This window comes from Propithecus coquereli, unplaced genomic scaffold, assembly GCF_000956105.1.
Source record: "Propithecus coquereli isolate 6110/MARCELLA unplaced genomic scaffold, Pcoq_1.0 Scaffold378, whole genome shotgun sequence".
NCBI classification, from domain to species: domain Eukaryota; kingdom Metazoa; phylum Chordata; class Mammalia; order Primates; family Indriidae; genus Propithecus; species Propithecus coquereli.
Window position 1 is genome coordinate 633,387 of NW_012149485.1, and position 16,807 is coordinate 650,193.

The following is a 16,807-nucleotide window of genomic DNA, read 5'->3' on the forward strand; positions in this document are numbered from 1 at the left end:
TTGACTTTTATAAAAAGTGAAAATATGGTTTTATTAAGACTGTAAACCAAATTGAGCCTCGAGACGAAAGAAGGCTTGTTTTGTCTTAGGAAACAGCTTGGCACCGATGCACTTTTATAGAAACGGAGAAAAGCTAAGAAAGTCTTTACATTTTATTTTATTTTATTCTTCCTTCCCCATGTCAGTTATGATTTGGGTATCCACTCAATGAGAAAAGAACTTTTGGTGAAAAATATAAGCTCGGTTCTGGTTGAGATGGAATTTCATGCTATTCTTTTTGCTTATCCTTTGCTTTACACAGCAAAACTACCATGAAAGTGTGAGATCTAAGGTTTTTCCAGGAGATCTGTGGCTAATTCAAAGTGTACACATTGCCTGTATTGCTGTGATGTGTTTTCCACCCGTCTAGGCAGGGGGCAATTTGCTCAATAAATTATACTTTTGTAATCTCATCTCCTATTCCTTAAGGGTATAAAACAGTGCTTTTGCCTTAGCCTTGAATGGTGAAGAAAACAATAGCCCATACCTGGAAGCAGCATTGTAGCTGCACGGACTGGACTTGAGTTTGAATCCTGGCCTTTGTCACATTCTAACCTGATTTCTCTGAGCCTCTGTTTTCTCATGTGTAAATTGGGGACAGTAATACCAAATTTGGAGGGTTGCTGTGGGGACTTGCCGGGACAACATAAGATAATATAATACGTGTACAACATCTGATTCTACATCTGCTACATAATAGGTGCTCAGTACATTGTAGTCATTATTATTATCACATTTTATGATTTATATTACTATGTCTACTCCTGTTTTGGATTTTACCAAGTACTTTCACATAGGTATCTCATGAAATCTTTGACTCACTCCGATGAGGAAATATCATTTTAAATTGAAGGAAATGAAGGTTCACCAAATTGACCAGGGGCACAAGCTATATGAAGAAAGAAACGCATGCCAGTTACTAGTGCTGTGTTCTTATCATGAACTGGGAGGCAGGTGTGGCAAGGCTTCTGAAAGAGGCCACTTATTTCACATGACAGCAAAACCAATAGGAACTACAGCCTCTGCCCCAGAGAGTGGCATTTTACAGGTGTGAGTTCAGGAAGAATATGCAATGAAAGGGTCCAAAGGTGGCCCTTACCTGAAAGTTTATAAGCATTGCTACAAATTACAGTAGGAAAAAACAAATTAAAAAACCTGTTACAACCACTTCATTCCTTTAAATACATTCACTGTATAAATGGGGCAGGAATAAAACATAGGTAAGATCATCCATTGTTTTACAATTTGTATGAAATTTATAATCTGCATTGGAGAAAAAGGACAAAGATTAAAAAGGGGATAGGGCAGGGGTTGCTTTTAATTGTTGTTCTTTAAACTGGTCTTTTAAGTCCCACTTTTAACTTTATTGAGTAAACTTTCATCTCTTAACACGTACTTTATAATGTCTTATATAAAGAGTTGTGCCTTGGAGAGGATTTTATTCGAATTCTTCTATAGCAAACATACAGAAAAAAAAAATGTATTTAAAAAACATACCTGGATGATTATCCCTGAGGCTAGGGCTTGACATCTTAACTATCACACAAGAAAATGCCAGCAGAGCCTAAAATCTTCCTAACAGTGCTTATTTAACAATGAAACAGGTCGAATGTGAGGTAGTGAGCCTCCCGTCATAGGAGAATGGACCACTTTCTTTTGAGAATGGCACAAGGGAAGTCAGGCATCCTTAAGAGTTGCTCCCTATGTTAACTACAACATCTCCCCCTAATTCTCATGGCATTATAAGCAGGACCAGTTCCCAGGTCTCCCCAGTCCTCTAAGACACTTGACCCATAGACACAAAGAGCTTGAAGCAGTAGACAGAAATAGTATCCCTGAAAAAACAAACACAGACCAGACTTATCTTTCCATCAGCTGCAGTTTATGACTGCACATTAAATTCAATTGCTTTCTTTAGGAGGCTGGTGTTGAGACCCGTCATCTCTAACCCAGTGCCATCCATTCTAGCTTTCCTCAGGAGTGCAGACAGACCAGCCGCCTTCCTAGTGTACACTGATTAATTTATCTCATGCTTGCGATTTTACGGCGCTTAAGTGCTGGAGCATTTCTGTTTATTCTTCTCCCTGCAAAGCACCTCATGTTGCATAAAGACCATGAATCTCCATTGCAAACGCCGTCTGTCTTGAGCTGGAGAACAGCCCACCGGCTGCCTGTTGCCTTGCTGGCACTGCCTCTTACAGCCAAAGTAACACATCCATTAATTTATCCTTAATGACACTTTGACATTCCAATCAGTTCATCAGATGTTCCTTTTGCAAGACTTCTCCTGCACGCCTGGGCCAGGGTGCCAGGCCACTCTTGATGCATAATGCATGAGATCAGTACATTGCTCAGTACCCTTTGACAGACAGATACATCTGCTACTGTAAGACCGTGAGTTCCCGATAACCCTGGGTCCTGGAATGATCCACACTGATGCCTTCAGAGTCATTTTCTTCTGTGCTTCCGGCTTGCTCTGCTTAGGAGAAGCCAGTCAGTGCAAGGAGAGGGGCCTGGGCTTGGAAACAGGCGTGAAACAGTGCTAATGGGGGCTTCGGGGAGGTAAGGGTATGTCAATCCATTGCCATATTCCCAGGACTTAGAGAAGCTTTAATTCTGCTAATTCGCCTGGAAGCCGGACCTATGGCAAACTTAACAACTTGAATCTCATTATTACCCTGCTATTGCTTAGAAATAAGGAATTCAAAGACACTCTGATAACAATAATGGATATCAAAGAAGAAAGGAAAATTATCTTTAATATCTTCAACCTAATACATGAGCCATCTGCACATAGATATACTTCCTCATCGTTGTAATCACAATATAGACACAGTTTTATTTTCCAGGGTTTTTTTTTTAACTTAATGTAATCCACTTAGCATTTTTCTATGTTGTTACATAGTTTTCATTTTTAATGGCACTCCATCATTTTAATAGCTGCATAATATTCCATCGAGGGGATACACTATAATTTACAGAACCAGTTCCCTGTTGTTAGACATTTATGAGGCTGTAACTGATGGTTTGCTATTAAAGAGAAGCAGCCAAGCAGGGTGAGGGGAAGAGCATGCTCGCAGGCAAAGAGCTGGGCTCAAATCTCACCTGTTCTCTTTACCTGTCTTATGAGTTTAGGATTGACCCTTCTAGGCCACGGATTCCTCATCTCTAAAACCAAAGAAATAATCACAACCTTGTAGCACTGTTGTGAAGATTAGAGCTGTTTTCAAGGTACCAAGCACACGGTAGTATCCACTTATGTTAAACTATTACATTCACATGAATATGCCAGTGGTAGAGGCAATTCTGTTCCCCCACCACTCCTGGGACATTTCGCAATATCTAGAGATGTTTTTGATTGTCCTACCTGGGAGTGAGCAGAGATACTGGCATCTGGAGGGTAGAAGTCAAGGATGCTGCCGAACATCCTGCACTGCACAGGTCAGCCGCCCCAAAACACACCAAACAGAAGAATTATCTGTCCCAAAATATTGACACTACTGAGGTTGCAAAACCCTGGCATAGAGGAATCTGTGTTTCCATTGTCACCTTCATAATATAGGTATATTTCCTTTTTTGTTATTATTTCCTTAGGATAAAGTCCCAGGAAAATGAGAATCCTGGATTAAAGGGTAGATGATCTTACACCCTTTGACAGTTTTAGGAGGAGTCAGGGGGAGTCGGGGATCAAGTACGGTTTGAGGTGACTGATGGAGAAAAGACGGCAGATAAATGGTACAGCTCCCCCTAGGGGCAGGGGATGACATTCCACAGACTAGCAGTTCTCAAAATAGAGCGCCCAGCATCTCCTAGGAAGTAGGAAGTGCAAATTTTCTAGACTTATCCCAGACTTACCAAATCAGAAACTCGGAGGAAGGAACCCAGCCATCCCTGTTTTAAAAAGATGACTCTGATGCACACTCAAGTTTGAGAATCACGGCCATGCACCATCTGCAGATGAAAGCCAGCTTGTGGAATAGCAAGTAGGACCTGCTTAAGTGCAGATGCTTTGTGCAGGAAGAGATGAAAAGAGTCAGGTATAAGTTAAGGAAGCTAAAACTTGGGACAGAGCAACAAAAAAGGAATTGAAATTGTCTCTCTTTCATGCATTCATGCATTCATTCATTAAGCATGTTTAAAGCTTTTACAACAGTGTGCCAAGTGCTGAACCAGGTGCTAGAGGAAATGCAAACATGAACAAACGTCTACAAAGTACATTGATGATAACGAAGCATGATGAGAGCAGGCAGGCAAACGACTAGGACACAAAACAGAAGTCAGATGTGCCCTGTCCCGGAGAGGTCAGGAAAGGTTTCCTGGAAGAAGCAACACTTGGGATGGAACTTGAAGGATTTTTGATTCACTGTTAATGCATTAATTCAAGAAGTGTTTGCTGAGTACCTGCTTGTTGTAAAAACCATGTAAGGCCCTGGGGAATTGGTGGTGAACAAGGCCACCATGGTCCCTGCCCTTGTGGTTATGGTCTAGCAGGGGCAATAGCCCTGTGGGCTGTCCGTCAGCAGGTGGGAGGTGTTTCTGGATGGGAACTGAAGGTCCAAGGTGGGGTAGGGGGAGAGGAGGCGGCTGTGGGCTTGTGAGAGGGAGACCATGGGAGTCCTGGTTTGAGATCTGAGAAGAGATTTGGGCATGTGGCTGTGGAATGGAGAAGGAGGTTCACTGAGCTAGGAAGGGAACAGCCATAGAGCATCAGCAACCCGGGGGACTGCTTGGAAGAGGCTTCTTGGGATACGTCTTGAAGGATTCATGGTCAGCCACCTACCCACATACAGGCTTTGTGGGGATACAGCAGACAGACTGAGGACGGCATTGAAAAGGGCCTTTCAGGAGGCAGAATTCAGCTCAGCCTCTGCTCAGAGGGAAGGGGCTGCCCGCAGAGGTGGTGAGATCCTGTCACTAAAGTTGGGTGGTCAGTGGCCAGAGATCCACTGCCCGGGGCTATTGCAAGGGGTTTCCTAGCTATGGTGGGAAAATGACTTGGAGGACCCCAAGGGCCTTTCCAGTTCAGAGAATCCAAGATTCTATAACTTGTAATAACCTCAAACACCAGAAACTGAGGGTCAAATCATAACTGGGAGAAGAGCACCTGTCTGTCTGGTTTGGCTGTGGTCGTATGAGCAGGGTATTGGTGCAAGGGGGTCTGCAGGGAGAAAAGTGGTCACCTCGGTTCCTTGGAGTACTCACCTCAGGAAGCAAATCGAATGCAGAATTAAAGTAAAAACTAAAGCACGGACAAAGCCATGCCAATTGCTAAGATGAAGAAAGGGGAAAAGGAGCTAGCATTTGTTGAGTACGTTTATACGCCACGGACCGTGCTAGGGAAATATCATCATTTAGCATTCTCATGATCACAGCGACTCTGTGAACTAGCGTACATCAAATCCCATTCCACAGATGAGGAAACTGAGTCTTATGGTCCCACAGAGAGGGAGACTTGGTCGTGATCACGTGGTGGCTAGAACCAAGTCAGTTCAGAGCCCAAGGCCATGATATTTCCACAGCACCAAGACCAGAGGGGCTAATCTGCCCATCCCAGGGCCTTGGAGCACGGTGGCCTAGAGCATTCAGGGAAGCTCCCACTATCCAAACTGTGGATTCTGCCCACACTCTGCTTTGAGGCGTTTATTCCCTTCTCGTTGCCTGTTACTTAACAAACACTTACGTGGAGTTTATTTGGTAAGTGACAGATCCTACGTAAGTACTGTCACATTTATAAGTCAATACCTCAAAGCATTGTTAAGAGAATTCCCTATAATTATACCTATTTGACAGATGAGGAAACTGAGTTACAGAGAGGTTGAGTAATTGCCCAACACTATACAGCTAATCCATGGTGGAACTGGGATTTGAACCCAGGCACTCTGGCTCCAAAGTCCATGCTGTCCCCACTATGCTCTGCCTCAGGGTCCAAGGGGCAGTGTGGCCATGTGCCCCATAGGAAGAGGGCCTCACATCTGTCTTAGGCCTTCTGTTGCTACGGTTTCCTGCTAGCTCCAGAGAATGGTCCAACAGGGTCTGACTTAATGAAAAGAGTGAGATTGGTAGGAGAGCCCATCCAGGACAGACAGAGAGAGAGAGAGGGAGGCCGTCACAGGCAGAAGAAAGAAGCAGAGGGAGACAGGTAGAGGCACAGACATGGGGAGCTAGACAGCAGAGGGATGGAGGGGAAATATCAAGTTCCTTGGGCCCTTCAAACTGTGACGAGATCTGCTGCTGCTGCTGCTTCTGTAACTTTGCCATCATGGGAGATGCACGGAGAAGCCCCAGGCTAGCATGATGGGTACAGGAGCAGAAGGGCCCACCAGCTATGGCCCAAAACTGGTACCCAACAGAGGCAATGAGCAGACAGGATGCCTGTTGCCTGAAGGATGTGGGTGGGTGTGAAGGTGAGCTTGCTGGCTGCAGGTGTCTATGCATGTGTGTGCATGTGTGTCTGCCTGGGGAGGAAGGGAACCAGCTGAGAAGGCCTCGGGACAAGGGGAGAGATGTTGTAGTGAGCAAGACATGACGAGGAACTTCAGAGTACATTCAGAAGCCTGACTGCTGTGGTTTGAATCCCAGCTCCGCCTCTGAAAGCCTGGGTGACTTTCCATGAGTTATTTCAACTCTCTCTGCCTCACTCTTTCGTCTGTAAAATGGTGATAATACTACTACTGACCTCATGGAGTTATTAAGAGAGAACTTAATACACTGTATTTTTAAAAGCCTTGAATAATGCCTGGCATGGAATAAGTACTATATAAATGTTTATTAAATAAGTGAAATTAATTTAGGACTTATTGTTTTATGGTCATTTTATTAGTTTCCTCGGGCTGCTGTAACAAAGTACCACAAACCAGGTGACTTAAAACAACCTAAATTTGTTCTGTCACAGTTCTGGAGGCTATAGCAGTCCAAAATCCAGCTGTTGGAAGGGCCATGCTCTCTCTGAGCCCTGAGAAGAATCCTTCCTTGCCTCTTCCTTTCGCCGGGTGGAGGCTGCCAATTCTTGGTGCTCCTTGGCTTGCGGCTGCACCACTCCGATCTCTGCCTTTGCTGTCACGTGGTCTTCTTCCTGTGCATCTCTGTCCAAATTTCCCTCTTCTTACAGGGACACCAATCATATTGGAATCAGGGCCACCCTACTGACCTCATCTTAACTTGATTGCATCTGCAAAGATCCTATTTCCAAATAAGGTTACATTCACAGGGATTAGGATTTTAACAAATCTTCTGCAGGCAGGGGATGGGTGAGCGGAACACAATTCATTCCAAAACAATTGTTTTGAAAGCATCAGTTCTTGCCGTGGTTCTCAGATGCCAGCTTTCTCCCAGAGTAAAATCAATACCTAGAGAAGGGAAAGGGAATACTCATGGCAACTCAGTGAGATATTTGGAGATCTGGACCAGCACCTGGGTCTCCTACCTCCTGGCCTTCCATTTTCACGAATGAAACATGATAGGGACTCTTCGCTAATTCAGACCAGCTGAAGAGTGGGCCCACTTCAGTGATTCTCAAACTTTGGCGTGAGGTATAATTGCCTAGGGGGCTTATTAATCACCTGGAGTTTCTGATTCAGTAGGTCAGAGGTGGGGCTGGTGAAATTGCATTGCTAATACGTTCCCAGGTGAAGCTGATGCTGCCGGTCCGGTGACTACACTTGGAGAAGCGCTGTTCTACATCGGTGGTGCACAAGCTTGGTGGCACATTCTAATCACCCGGGAAGCTTCTAAAAACCCAGATGCCCAAGCTGCACCCCGGAGCAATTAAATTAGAATCTCATCAGTAATTTTTAAAGGTCCCCAAATGATTTGTGCAGCCAAGGTTGAGAAGCGTGACTCTAGAATACATCAATGGATGTTTTTAGAAAAAAAGGCATTCTTCAGGGCATCTGCTTTAAAGGATTCATATTTAATAAATAACGAGGTCATTTAAACTAACACGGCTGCTTCCTGTATTTAAAAGATGATCATACCAGAGAGCATTTATTGAGTGCTTACTGTGTGCATGTGATGGGTAAAATGCTTTGCTACCCACCTACCATTTAATCCTCACCGCCATCTTACAGGGAAGTACTGCTGTAACCTGTGTTTTGCAGACGGGAGGAAACTGACATGTGGAGGGATGAGTAACTTGCAAGAGCTCACACAGCTAGTCTGACATGGAGCCAGGTTTTGATGCCAGGCTGTCTGGCACCAAAGCCAGTGCGTTAACTGCTATGCCGTCCTGCCTCCTGATGTAGGGGAAAGCAGCGTGTTCTCCTTTAAATCCTGCACACATCCATATCCTCATTTATATTATTAATTATTATGTGATAGAGCCCAGCCTCTGCCTCAGTTACAGTAATTCTGAGTTAGTGGGGTTTAGAGAAATAAGGTTCTGCTGTATGTGTAGGAGACCAGAGTCATGTGTACCACGGACTGAATTTTGCACTTCAAATCTCATCCCTAGAAGAAAGGTGGAGGAATGTTGAAACAGGTGTCCTGAGCTGGCAGGCAGAAAGCAGGGTTTATGCCCTGTGGCTTCCACCCCTTGCTGTGTGCACTAGCTAAGCGCCTCCTCTGTCCAGGCCTCAGTTTCTTTTTTTAAAATGAGAGGATGGTGCAGGTCCCTTCCAGTTACGATGTGTAACTCCAGTTTGAGGTCCAGCCATGTCAGCACAGAGTATCCCGGCTTCAAAGAGTACAATGCCAGCTTTTAATAGGAGCAGGGCCTCAGTCATGTGGTCTTTTGGTCCACCTCCTATGGTTGAGATACCTCTCTGGTTCCAGGGCTCTAATCTTTGTGGTTTCCCAGGAAAGTCTGTCCAGAGATGCCAATGGAGGATGGGCCAGGGAAAGAGCCCTGTGGGGAAGAGAACAGTGTCTGACCAATGTCTCCCTAGGAAAGTGGGCATGGCTCTTCACATTCAGGGAAAAACTCTAGGTGGAACCCCCAAGAACCCCCCCAATTGGCTGGGTCCTCCTGTTCCTAGCCGAGAACAGATTCAAGGGGTTTGCAGAGCCAAGATGCTAGAATCCTCTACTGCCTCTTTTCTAACTGGTTTCCCAGTCTCTACTTGAACTCCTCCGACGATGAGGGGCTCAATACTTACAAAAGCCTAAACGGATTAGGACTCATGTCTGGCTTTTCACATCATCGTCTCCTTCCATCTAATAGCACTGGTACAAAGTAGGTGCTCATTAACCATTCGTCCAACAAATTAATGAGCAAAGAGGAGGAAACTACTAACTTCAGGAAGGAGGCAAAGATTTATAAGAGTAGGGGATGTTGCAGTAGGGCCCTAAAAGGTGAAGAGAAGGTTGCCAAAGAAGACAAACTGGGAAGGGCGATTCAAACATCGGACGCTTCTAAAAGAGACCCAAGCCATTCTACTTTGCTAGAAATTTCTTCCTTATGTCAAGTCCACCTGGTCCTAATTTTACCCCCTGGGGCCACACAGACCCAGCTGTCAGGTGCGTGAAGAGACCATTTCTTTGTATTCTCTGTCGATGAGAAATATCCCCGTACACTCCACACACTCTTCCTCTTGTAGCATGATTTCGGCACCTTTAACAGCTCTTCATTCTTCTCCCATGAGCTGTTCCACCTGCCAGTATCCCTTGTAAAGAACGGTGCTCAGAATACATCACAGGACTCACAGCCCATCATGGGCACATCCCTGCTGCCTACCCCTCACTCTGCTAACAAGCAAAGGTCGGAGCCACCTCAGAGTGATCCGTTAGAGCGAAAAATGCCGAGAGCTGTGGCCACGTCACATCATTCTCACCTGTCAGGAGCGGTAAACTTCGGATTGCCGTGTCTTAAAGCATCCTTCAGCTCCGGAAATGTCCCTGAAGAGGAATAAACAGGCTTATTATGCATGCTCTCTTTTTACCAGCTTTTGGTACCCCCTGCTGGCGAAATTGTGTGACCCAATTGTCAAGAATCTTAGAACAACTAGAGAAAAAATTTCCAAGTTCAGAAAGTCGTAAGTTCTGGAGTCTTGAAGGCTCTGAGGATTCCATGAATTATATGACCATCCCATGAGTCATGTGACTATTTTTTATAAGTTTAAAAAGATATTCTACAGCTGTGGATATTCTGTGGGCTCTGGAGGAAAAAATATCTCTGACTTCTGTGAATACTCCATTAATTCTGCAAACATTCCAAGAAGGAATTGCTAAGTTATTAAACCAAAAATATTCCTAGATACAAACATTCCAGGTCGCAAACTAATTTCATACAGGTTTTCCCTTCTCTTTCTTTGCATGTATCTCCTTTTAAAGTGGTTATAATTTGTGTTCAGAGTAGGATGACCATCTTTTCTATACTTCAAATCATAGACTTTTAAAATATAAATTTGTGCAACAAATTTGTTGAACTGTGGCTATGTGCCAGACACTCAGCAAGAAATTGGAGTAGGTACAAGAAGTCAAAAAGCCCTTCTCCCAAGAGGTTCTTGTCCTAGTGGGTGAGAGAGTTGAATGACTGCAATTTTACTAGATAAGCACTTAGCTGACATAGCACCAAAACCTCCCCTGATCTCCTGCCAGGGCTCAGAGCAGGTATGAGCTCTCTCATAGCACCTGGTGTTTCTTCTTGGCATTCATCATCTTTGCGATTTTATCCTTATTTCTGCATTTCTCTGTTTAATGCCTGTCTTTGCCATTATTCTCTGCATTGCATGAGGGTCAAGGTCAAGAAGATATGGTCTTCTTACATCTAGCAGAGACTGATGCATGTACTCTTATCAATAAATATTTGTTCACCAGATGAGACAACCAAGAGGAGAAAACTGTAAATCTGTCTACAGAGGCAGGGAGAAACCTCCAAGGAGATGTGACATTTGAATGACAATTGAGCCTTGGAGGATAAAAAGGAGGTGACCAGTGGAAAAGAATGAGGACACACTAAGGAACATAGAGTACTGAGGAATGATGTGTGTAGGGTGCAGGGGAGGTAGTTGATGTTTTCTAAAAGGAGGTGTGTGTAGAGGATACAGCTGAGCTGAAGCCTGGACCACAGTTTGAGGATCTAGTGTGCCCTATTCACAGGTTTGGATTTTCCCCTCTCCGGAGAAAAGATTTTTAAAAGAATGACTAATGAAACTCTTTGGTTATGGGAATGAATATCAAATTTTCCTCTGTTACTGGGAGGGTTTTAAAAGAACTTAAATCTTGAATTTTGAAAGAATAGAGAGTTAAGTCCCCAAACTGTGATTTTGTGCTTTGTTTCCTTCTACATACACCCCATTCATTTCCTTCTTGCAGCTGTGTTTACCTATTGCCAGAACATCTGTCTGTACGTTTTCAAATTATCATATGGCATCATTCTACCATGAGCAGGTACTAAGTGTCAGCCATGAGCTAGGCACTAAGGGTGTTGTATATCTGACTTTTTACAACTAAGTTAGCTTTCCAGCTTTTAAATATCTGTATGTTTTGGAGAGACTCAGTTTTTCAGTTTTTTAATACAGGTGTTCAGAACTACCCAAACATGTCTACAAAATGCCATTTTTCATAAAAGCAGCAAGGCCTTTTTTATTATTATTATTCCTTTGGAAACCAGTGACTTGTGCCTAAGACAACGCTCTCCATATTATTTTACCCTGAATGGAAGGAGATTGGTTGGGAGATCTGCCCCCAAGGAAATATCAAAGCCTGCAATACATACTCATTTATAGTCTTAAAGTTAACTCTCTCATCAGATTTCTTTTTATTTCCTGCTGGGGCAATGTGAGCCAAGCTCAGACAGAGGCAAAGGATCTGCCATACATCTTTTCAAATTTATGATTAAGAAGGTCACATATACATTTTTAAACACACTCCTTTTTGATAATAAATGAAGAATAAAATTTTGAAATGTCATCAGCCGCAGAATTACTCATTTTTCTTTCGTTGGCGTTCCCGCTCTCCCCGTCTAATTGCCTGTTGGTGCTGAGAAAGGGCCCGGCTGATCCAATGCTTCATTTCTTGTTGCTTTTCTGTCTGCCCGGAACAGTTCCAAGAGTAGAGCAGCACGCCTGTGGCCACGGTGTTACAACTGAAAGATGCATTCCTGTTGCTGAGTGCCCTTCTTGCCCCAGGCCAATCTAAAATAAATAAATAAATAAATGGAGAATTTCATTTTAGGCTCCATGTGTCTTCTAATGATGGCCAAAATAAGGGATATAAAAATCTTTCTCTCCTTGGTCTGGATTCCCGGAGCCAGATTCTCTCTCCCCCTTTCTCCCTGTGCTCTGTGCCTGCAGAGTGTGCTCTCTATGGCCTCTATCAAAGGGACCCCTGGCCACCTGTGGCTTTTCCTGGGGTTTAGCTAATGAGAGCCACTGCAGGAGGTCAGGGGAAGGGAGGAGGGGTAGTCAGGGCATGGCTTCCTCTGGTTTTCTCCCTGTGAGGTTGTCCGGGATGGGTTGGGCCCCTCCAGAGAAAGCCACTGCTTCTGTCTAGGTTTCCTTGTCTTCACAACTCTCTCCTTTTGGGGTCTGGTTACTGCTTCTTCTATTTGTCACCTCTGGACCCCCAGGTGGTCTACAGCTCTCCTATTGCTGTATTATATCTTGAGTCCCCTGCACCCTTCTCACCTTTGTCAATAGTCCTTTTATAAATAAACTTTCCTCAAATTATCCTCATTTGAGTGTGCATCTGTCATTCTTCTGTGCCGTCTAAACCTATTTCATGAAACCCATGTTTTAAAGAAGATACTATCATACTGTTATTAGTCCTAGATGAACTCCTCTAAAACACTTCTAAATCTGGGTTTATTCTTTCCTTTAATAATTCCTCTGGCAGGGAGATAATGAAAACTTGAAACTGCCTATTTCACGATCAGGTGGGCTCAACTTTGGAAAGTTATTCCCTATAGTGCACTGAATTTGACCTCTCTGAGACATCTGTTCTTTCTGTGTTGAGATAGGAATGACTAAGATTAAATGTGAAGCCAAATTTTGTGAAGGATGGAGCAAGAGACCTGGAGAAATTTACTCTCCAGATATTTAATGTTTAACCCATTGCCTTTCATGTGATAGGAACATAATAACTATATTTAGATGTATATATATTGGGAAAACTCAGAGGAACCATGCTGACTTTTTAGAACTATTTGAATAAGTGTTACATGTAAGAGGGCTTAGTCATATTTTTATGTCTCTAATAATATATCTAAGACCTATCAGTTAAAATTTAGGAGAAGTAGATTTCAAATCCTTAAAACAGGAACTTTTTAACCTTTCAGATCCCTGATGAGGTATTAAAGTCTCCAGCACTTTATAGAATTCAGGGAGAGATGGGATTTCACAGTGGGGCTGTTGGGGGCTCCAACACTGGAATATAGTCGGATCAGTTGGCAAGAATATAAAAACAAGAATAGCAACTGCCATGTGTTGGATGTTCACTCTCCAGGCACTGTGCTCTGTGTATTCTATGCATTAGCTCATTTAATCCTCACAACTCTATAAGGCTTGTCCTATTGCTTGCCACAGTATACAGAAGAAGAGTTCAGGACTTAAAGGAACTTGCCCAGGTCATGCAGCTAGCTGGCAGGCAGCAGAGGTAGGCTATGAACCCAGGTCTGCCTGATACGAAGTTGATGGTTTTAACCTCCAGTGGGTTAAAACCATGCAAAGATCTAAGCCCTGTCCTACTTCTATGAGCCTGGGCCTCTGTGTACTTTTTCAGCCCTTTAAGCTCAAATACAGAACACGCCCATTGTTGGGGAGAGGGCAGCATAAAGCTCATATTTCTAAGTAAATGGAACCCATGAATGGTTTCAGGAGGACTTGCGCTTATTCCACCTTGACCCTGGAGGGCCTGCCTTGACTCTGTTTCTGGAGAATGAGCCAGGCTTAGGGGTGGAGGGTGAGGGGTGGGGAAGGAGAGAAATCCATCGTCCCAATACTTTAATGTGACTGTCATCATCTGACTGTGGCTTTTCCCCTTGCACATGTCCCAAAGGAAGCTGGCCAAGAAGCAAAAGGAGACACAGAGTGGAGCCCAGAGGGAGATGGGGCCAGTGGCCTCGACCGACAAACCCACCACCAAGCTCAGCGCCAGCCGCAACGACGAAGGCTTCTCTTCTAGTTCTCAAGACGTTAACGGATTCAGTAAGTTGAGTCAACTAAGGGGCAGGGGACATATGTGGTCCAAATCGGCGCCAGCACTTCCTCTGTGTACCCCTTACAGTGGTCAGATGCTGCAGGGCTTGACTTCTGGATGCTTCCCTGAGATGGTCCAGGGCGAAGGTTCTCTTTGGCAAAGACTTTGGGCAGCGTGTCCAAAGGTGAAAAGGAGTATTTAAGAATCTACCCCAAATCAGATGGAAATGAGAGCAAGTCATCCTAAATGTTTGTGGACATAAATAGAGGCAGGTTAAAAATAACAGTAGAAAAAAAGAAGGAGGAGGAGGAAGATGGCTATGCCCTTAAAGAGAAAAATATGCCACACTAATTGAGTGACTTAAAATTTTCGAAACTATGTTTCACATACACCAGGTGAGGCAGATGATTCATGCATTAGTATGGTTTTCATTTCCAGTGCTTAGAAAATGAAGGGTCAGAGAGGCAACATCTCCAAAGTCCCACGGCTGATAAGTTACACATCCAGGCTGGAAGCCGTTGCCTCCCAAGCTGTGGCCTGTTCTCTGCCACAGCCCACACTCCAAGAGGCTTTAGTCAAGACCACCTGAGTCCTCATGCAGAGTTTATAAATAAGCCCAAGCTAATAAGATTTAAGGGTTAATCCTTATCCAAAGGAGAACCCCAAGACTGGCAACATTCAGGGCTCCCTTGGGGCTCAGACTCAAGAGAGCTGGCTTCTGTTCTTCTCTTTCTAGTCTGCTGTAAGCCAGTTCATAGTCTAGATTCTCCAGCCTCTGCCCCCAATTGGGTAATGTAGGAAATCTAAAAAGATCTGAGCATAGATGGATGTCTTCCATTTACCATGTAAATTGCAAATGGAAGAAACCACATTTTGTAAAAACCACTTTGGGGATGATGGGGTTTATGAGAGGATGATGGAAGAAAGGAAATAAATATTCTCATTTCATCCTCACCATAGTCCTGTAAGATACTTAATATTATTGCTCCCATTTTATAGGGGTACCCAAGGCTAAGTGTGTTTGGCTGGCCTTCCCAGAGCCACACAGTTTGTTCCTCATGACCCAGGATCTGAGAGTAATTCACACCCATAATCCCTAAGCTTAACTGCAGCACAGAACCCACCTGGGGAGGTTTTCGAAATTGACAAACCTGGGTCCCACACCTTACCTTCTGAATCAAAATCTGGGGGATGAGTGGCAGGGCAGGACTGAAGGATATAGATTTTGTAAAAGTCATTCAGAGAGTCCTTATAGGCACCCAGGTTTAGAATGTAGGTTTAGAATACAGAACTTTGACAGAGGCAATAGCTGTTTACAAATACTGACATGCTATCTCTGGGGACGAGAGATCAGTTTGAACCTACAAAAAAAGTTGAGAAAACAGAAAAATGAATACTCATATACCCTTTACCTTCATTCACCAATTGTTAACATTTTGCAACGTGTGCACTTTTGCACTTGCACTTGTTCTCTCTCTCTCCCCCCCCACACACACACTCACACACACACATACTCACAATTTTTTTCAAAATTTTCTTAACCATTTGGAAGTATGTTCCATGTGTTTTCTAAGAATAGGACAGCTCTTCAACATAAACAATAAAATGTAATCTCAATTCAATGATATCCAATATACCAGTCCACAGTCGAATTTCCTCAAAGTCACCAAAATATTCTTTATCGTTCGTCTCTTTTTTGTTTTTTTTAATCCAGGATCCAATCAAGGTGCTCCTGTGTGTGATGTTTATGTCTCTTCATCTTCTTTCATCTAGAATAGCCCTCTCAACTTTATTTCTTCTTTCAAGATACTGACATTTTTTAAAAGTCTAGGGCAATCGTCCTGCAGACTGTTCCACAATCTAGATTTGTCTCACTTTTTCATCATGATTACATTCAGGTTAAATATTTTGGCAAAAATGTTCCATAAATGATGTTGTGTGCTTCCCTTTGCATAGTATCAACAGACACCTGACACCACTTTGCCCATTATTGGCAATGCTAAGTTTAAGCACTTCTTAAGGTTGGTAATGGCTTTTAAAGACAAAGTCTAAAGGCATATACTGATTATTTTATGAGCAAATATTTAAGCGTTGTTTCTCTTAGAGATCAGGGCAAATCTGCAATCTCCCTAACCATGACATCAGTCCTTTTCCGTTTTTAATCCAGGTGAATCAGTGGGATTCATACATTCCCCAGGGCACAGGAAAAAGAAATGTTGACATAGACTAGGAGAGGCAGAGGAGGGGTTGGCAAAGAAATAGGTTTAATATTTTCTTAAAAGAAAGAACCATCCTAGCTTTAATTTTGTATCTGTTAACCAACCTCTGATACAAATTACAGCTTGATAGGAGGAATAAGTTATAAGCACTGTAGAATGACTATAATTAACAACAACTGATTGAATATTTTCAAATAGCTAGAAGAGTGTATTTTGAATGTTCTCAACACAAAGAAATGACAAATGTTTGAGGTGATAGATATGCTAATTATCCTGATTTGATTATTAGACATTGAATACATGTATCAAAACATCACACTGTACCCCGTAAATATGTGCAATTATTATGTGTCAATTAAAATAATTATATAAAAAAAAGAATGAAAGAGCATAAGAGGTTTGGAACAGAAGCTAAATCCATTATATTCAAACATTTACATCTATTGAAACATCAAAGTGTACTCCATAAATATGTA

The 16,807-nt window shown here is 43.2% G+C and overlaps 1 protein-coding gene across 1 annotated transcript in view; it reads left to right on the plus strand.

Moving 5' to 3' along the window:
• The window catches only part of PTPRT (protein tyrosine phosphatase, receptor type, T), a 734,792-nt gene that overhangs the window by 588,898 nt on the left and 129,087 nt on the right, over positions 1-16,807 (plus strand). Inside the window, exon 16 of the mRNA XM_012652055.1 lies at positions 13,972-14,120. Coding sequence (XP_012507509.1) covers positions 13,972-14,120 — 149 coding nt within the window. The remainder of the gene's footprint in view (positions 1-13,971; positions 14,121-16,807) is intronic.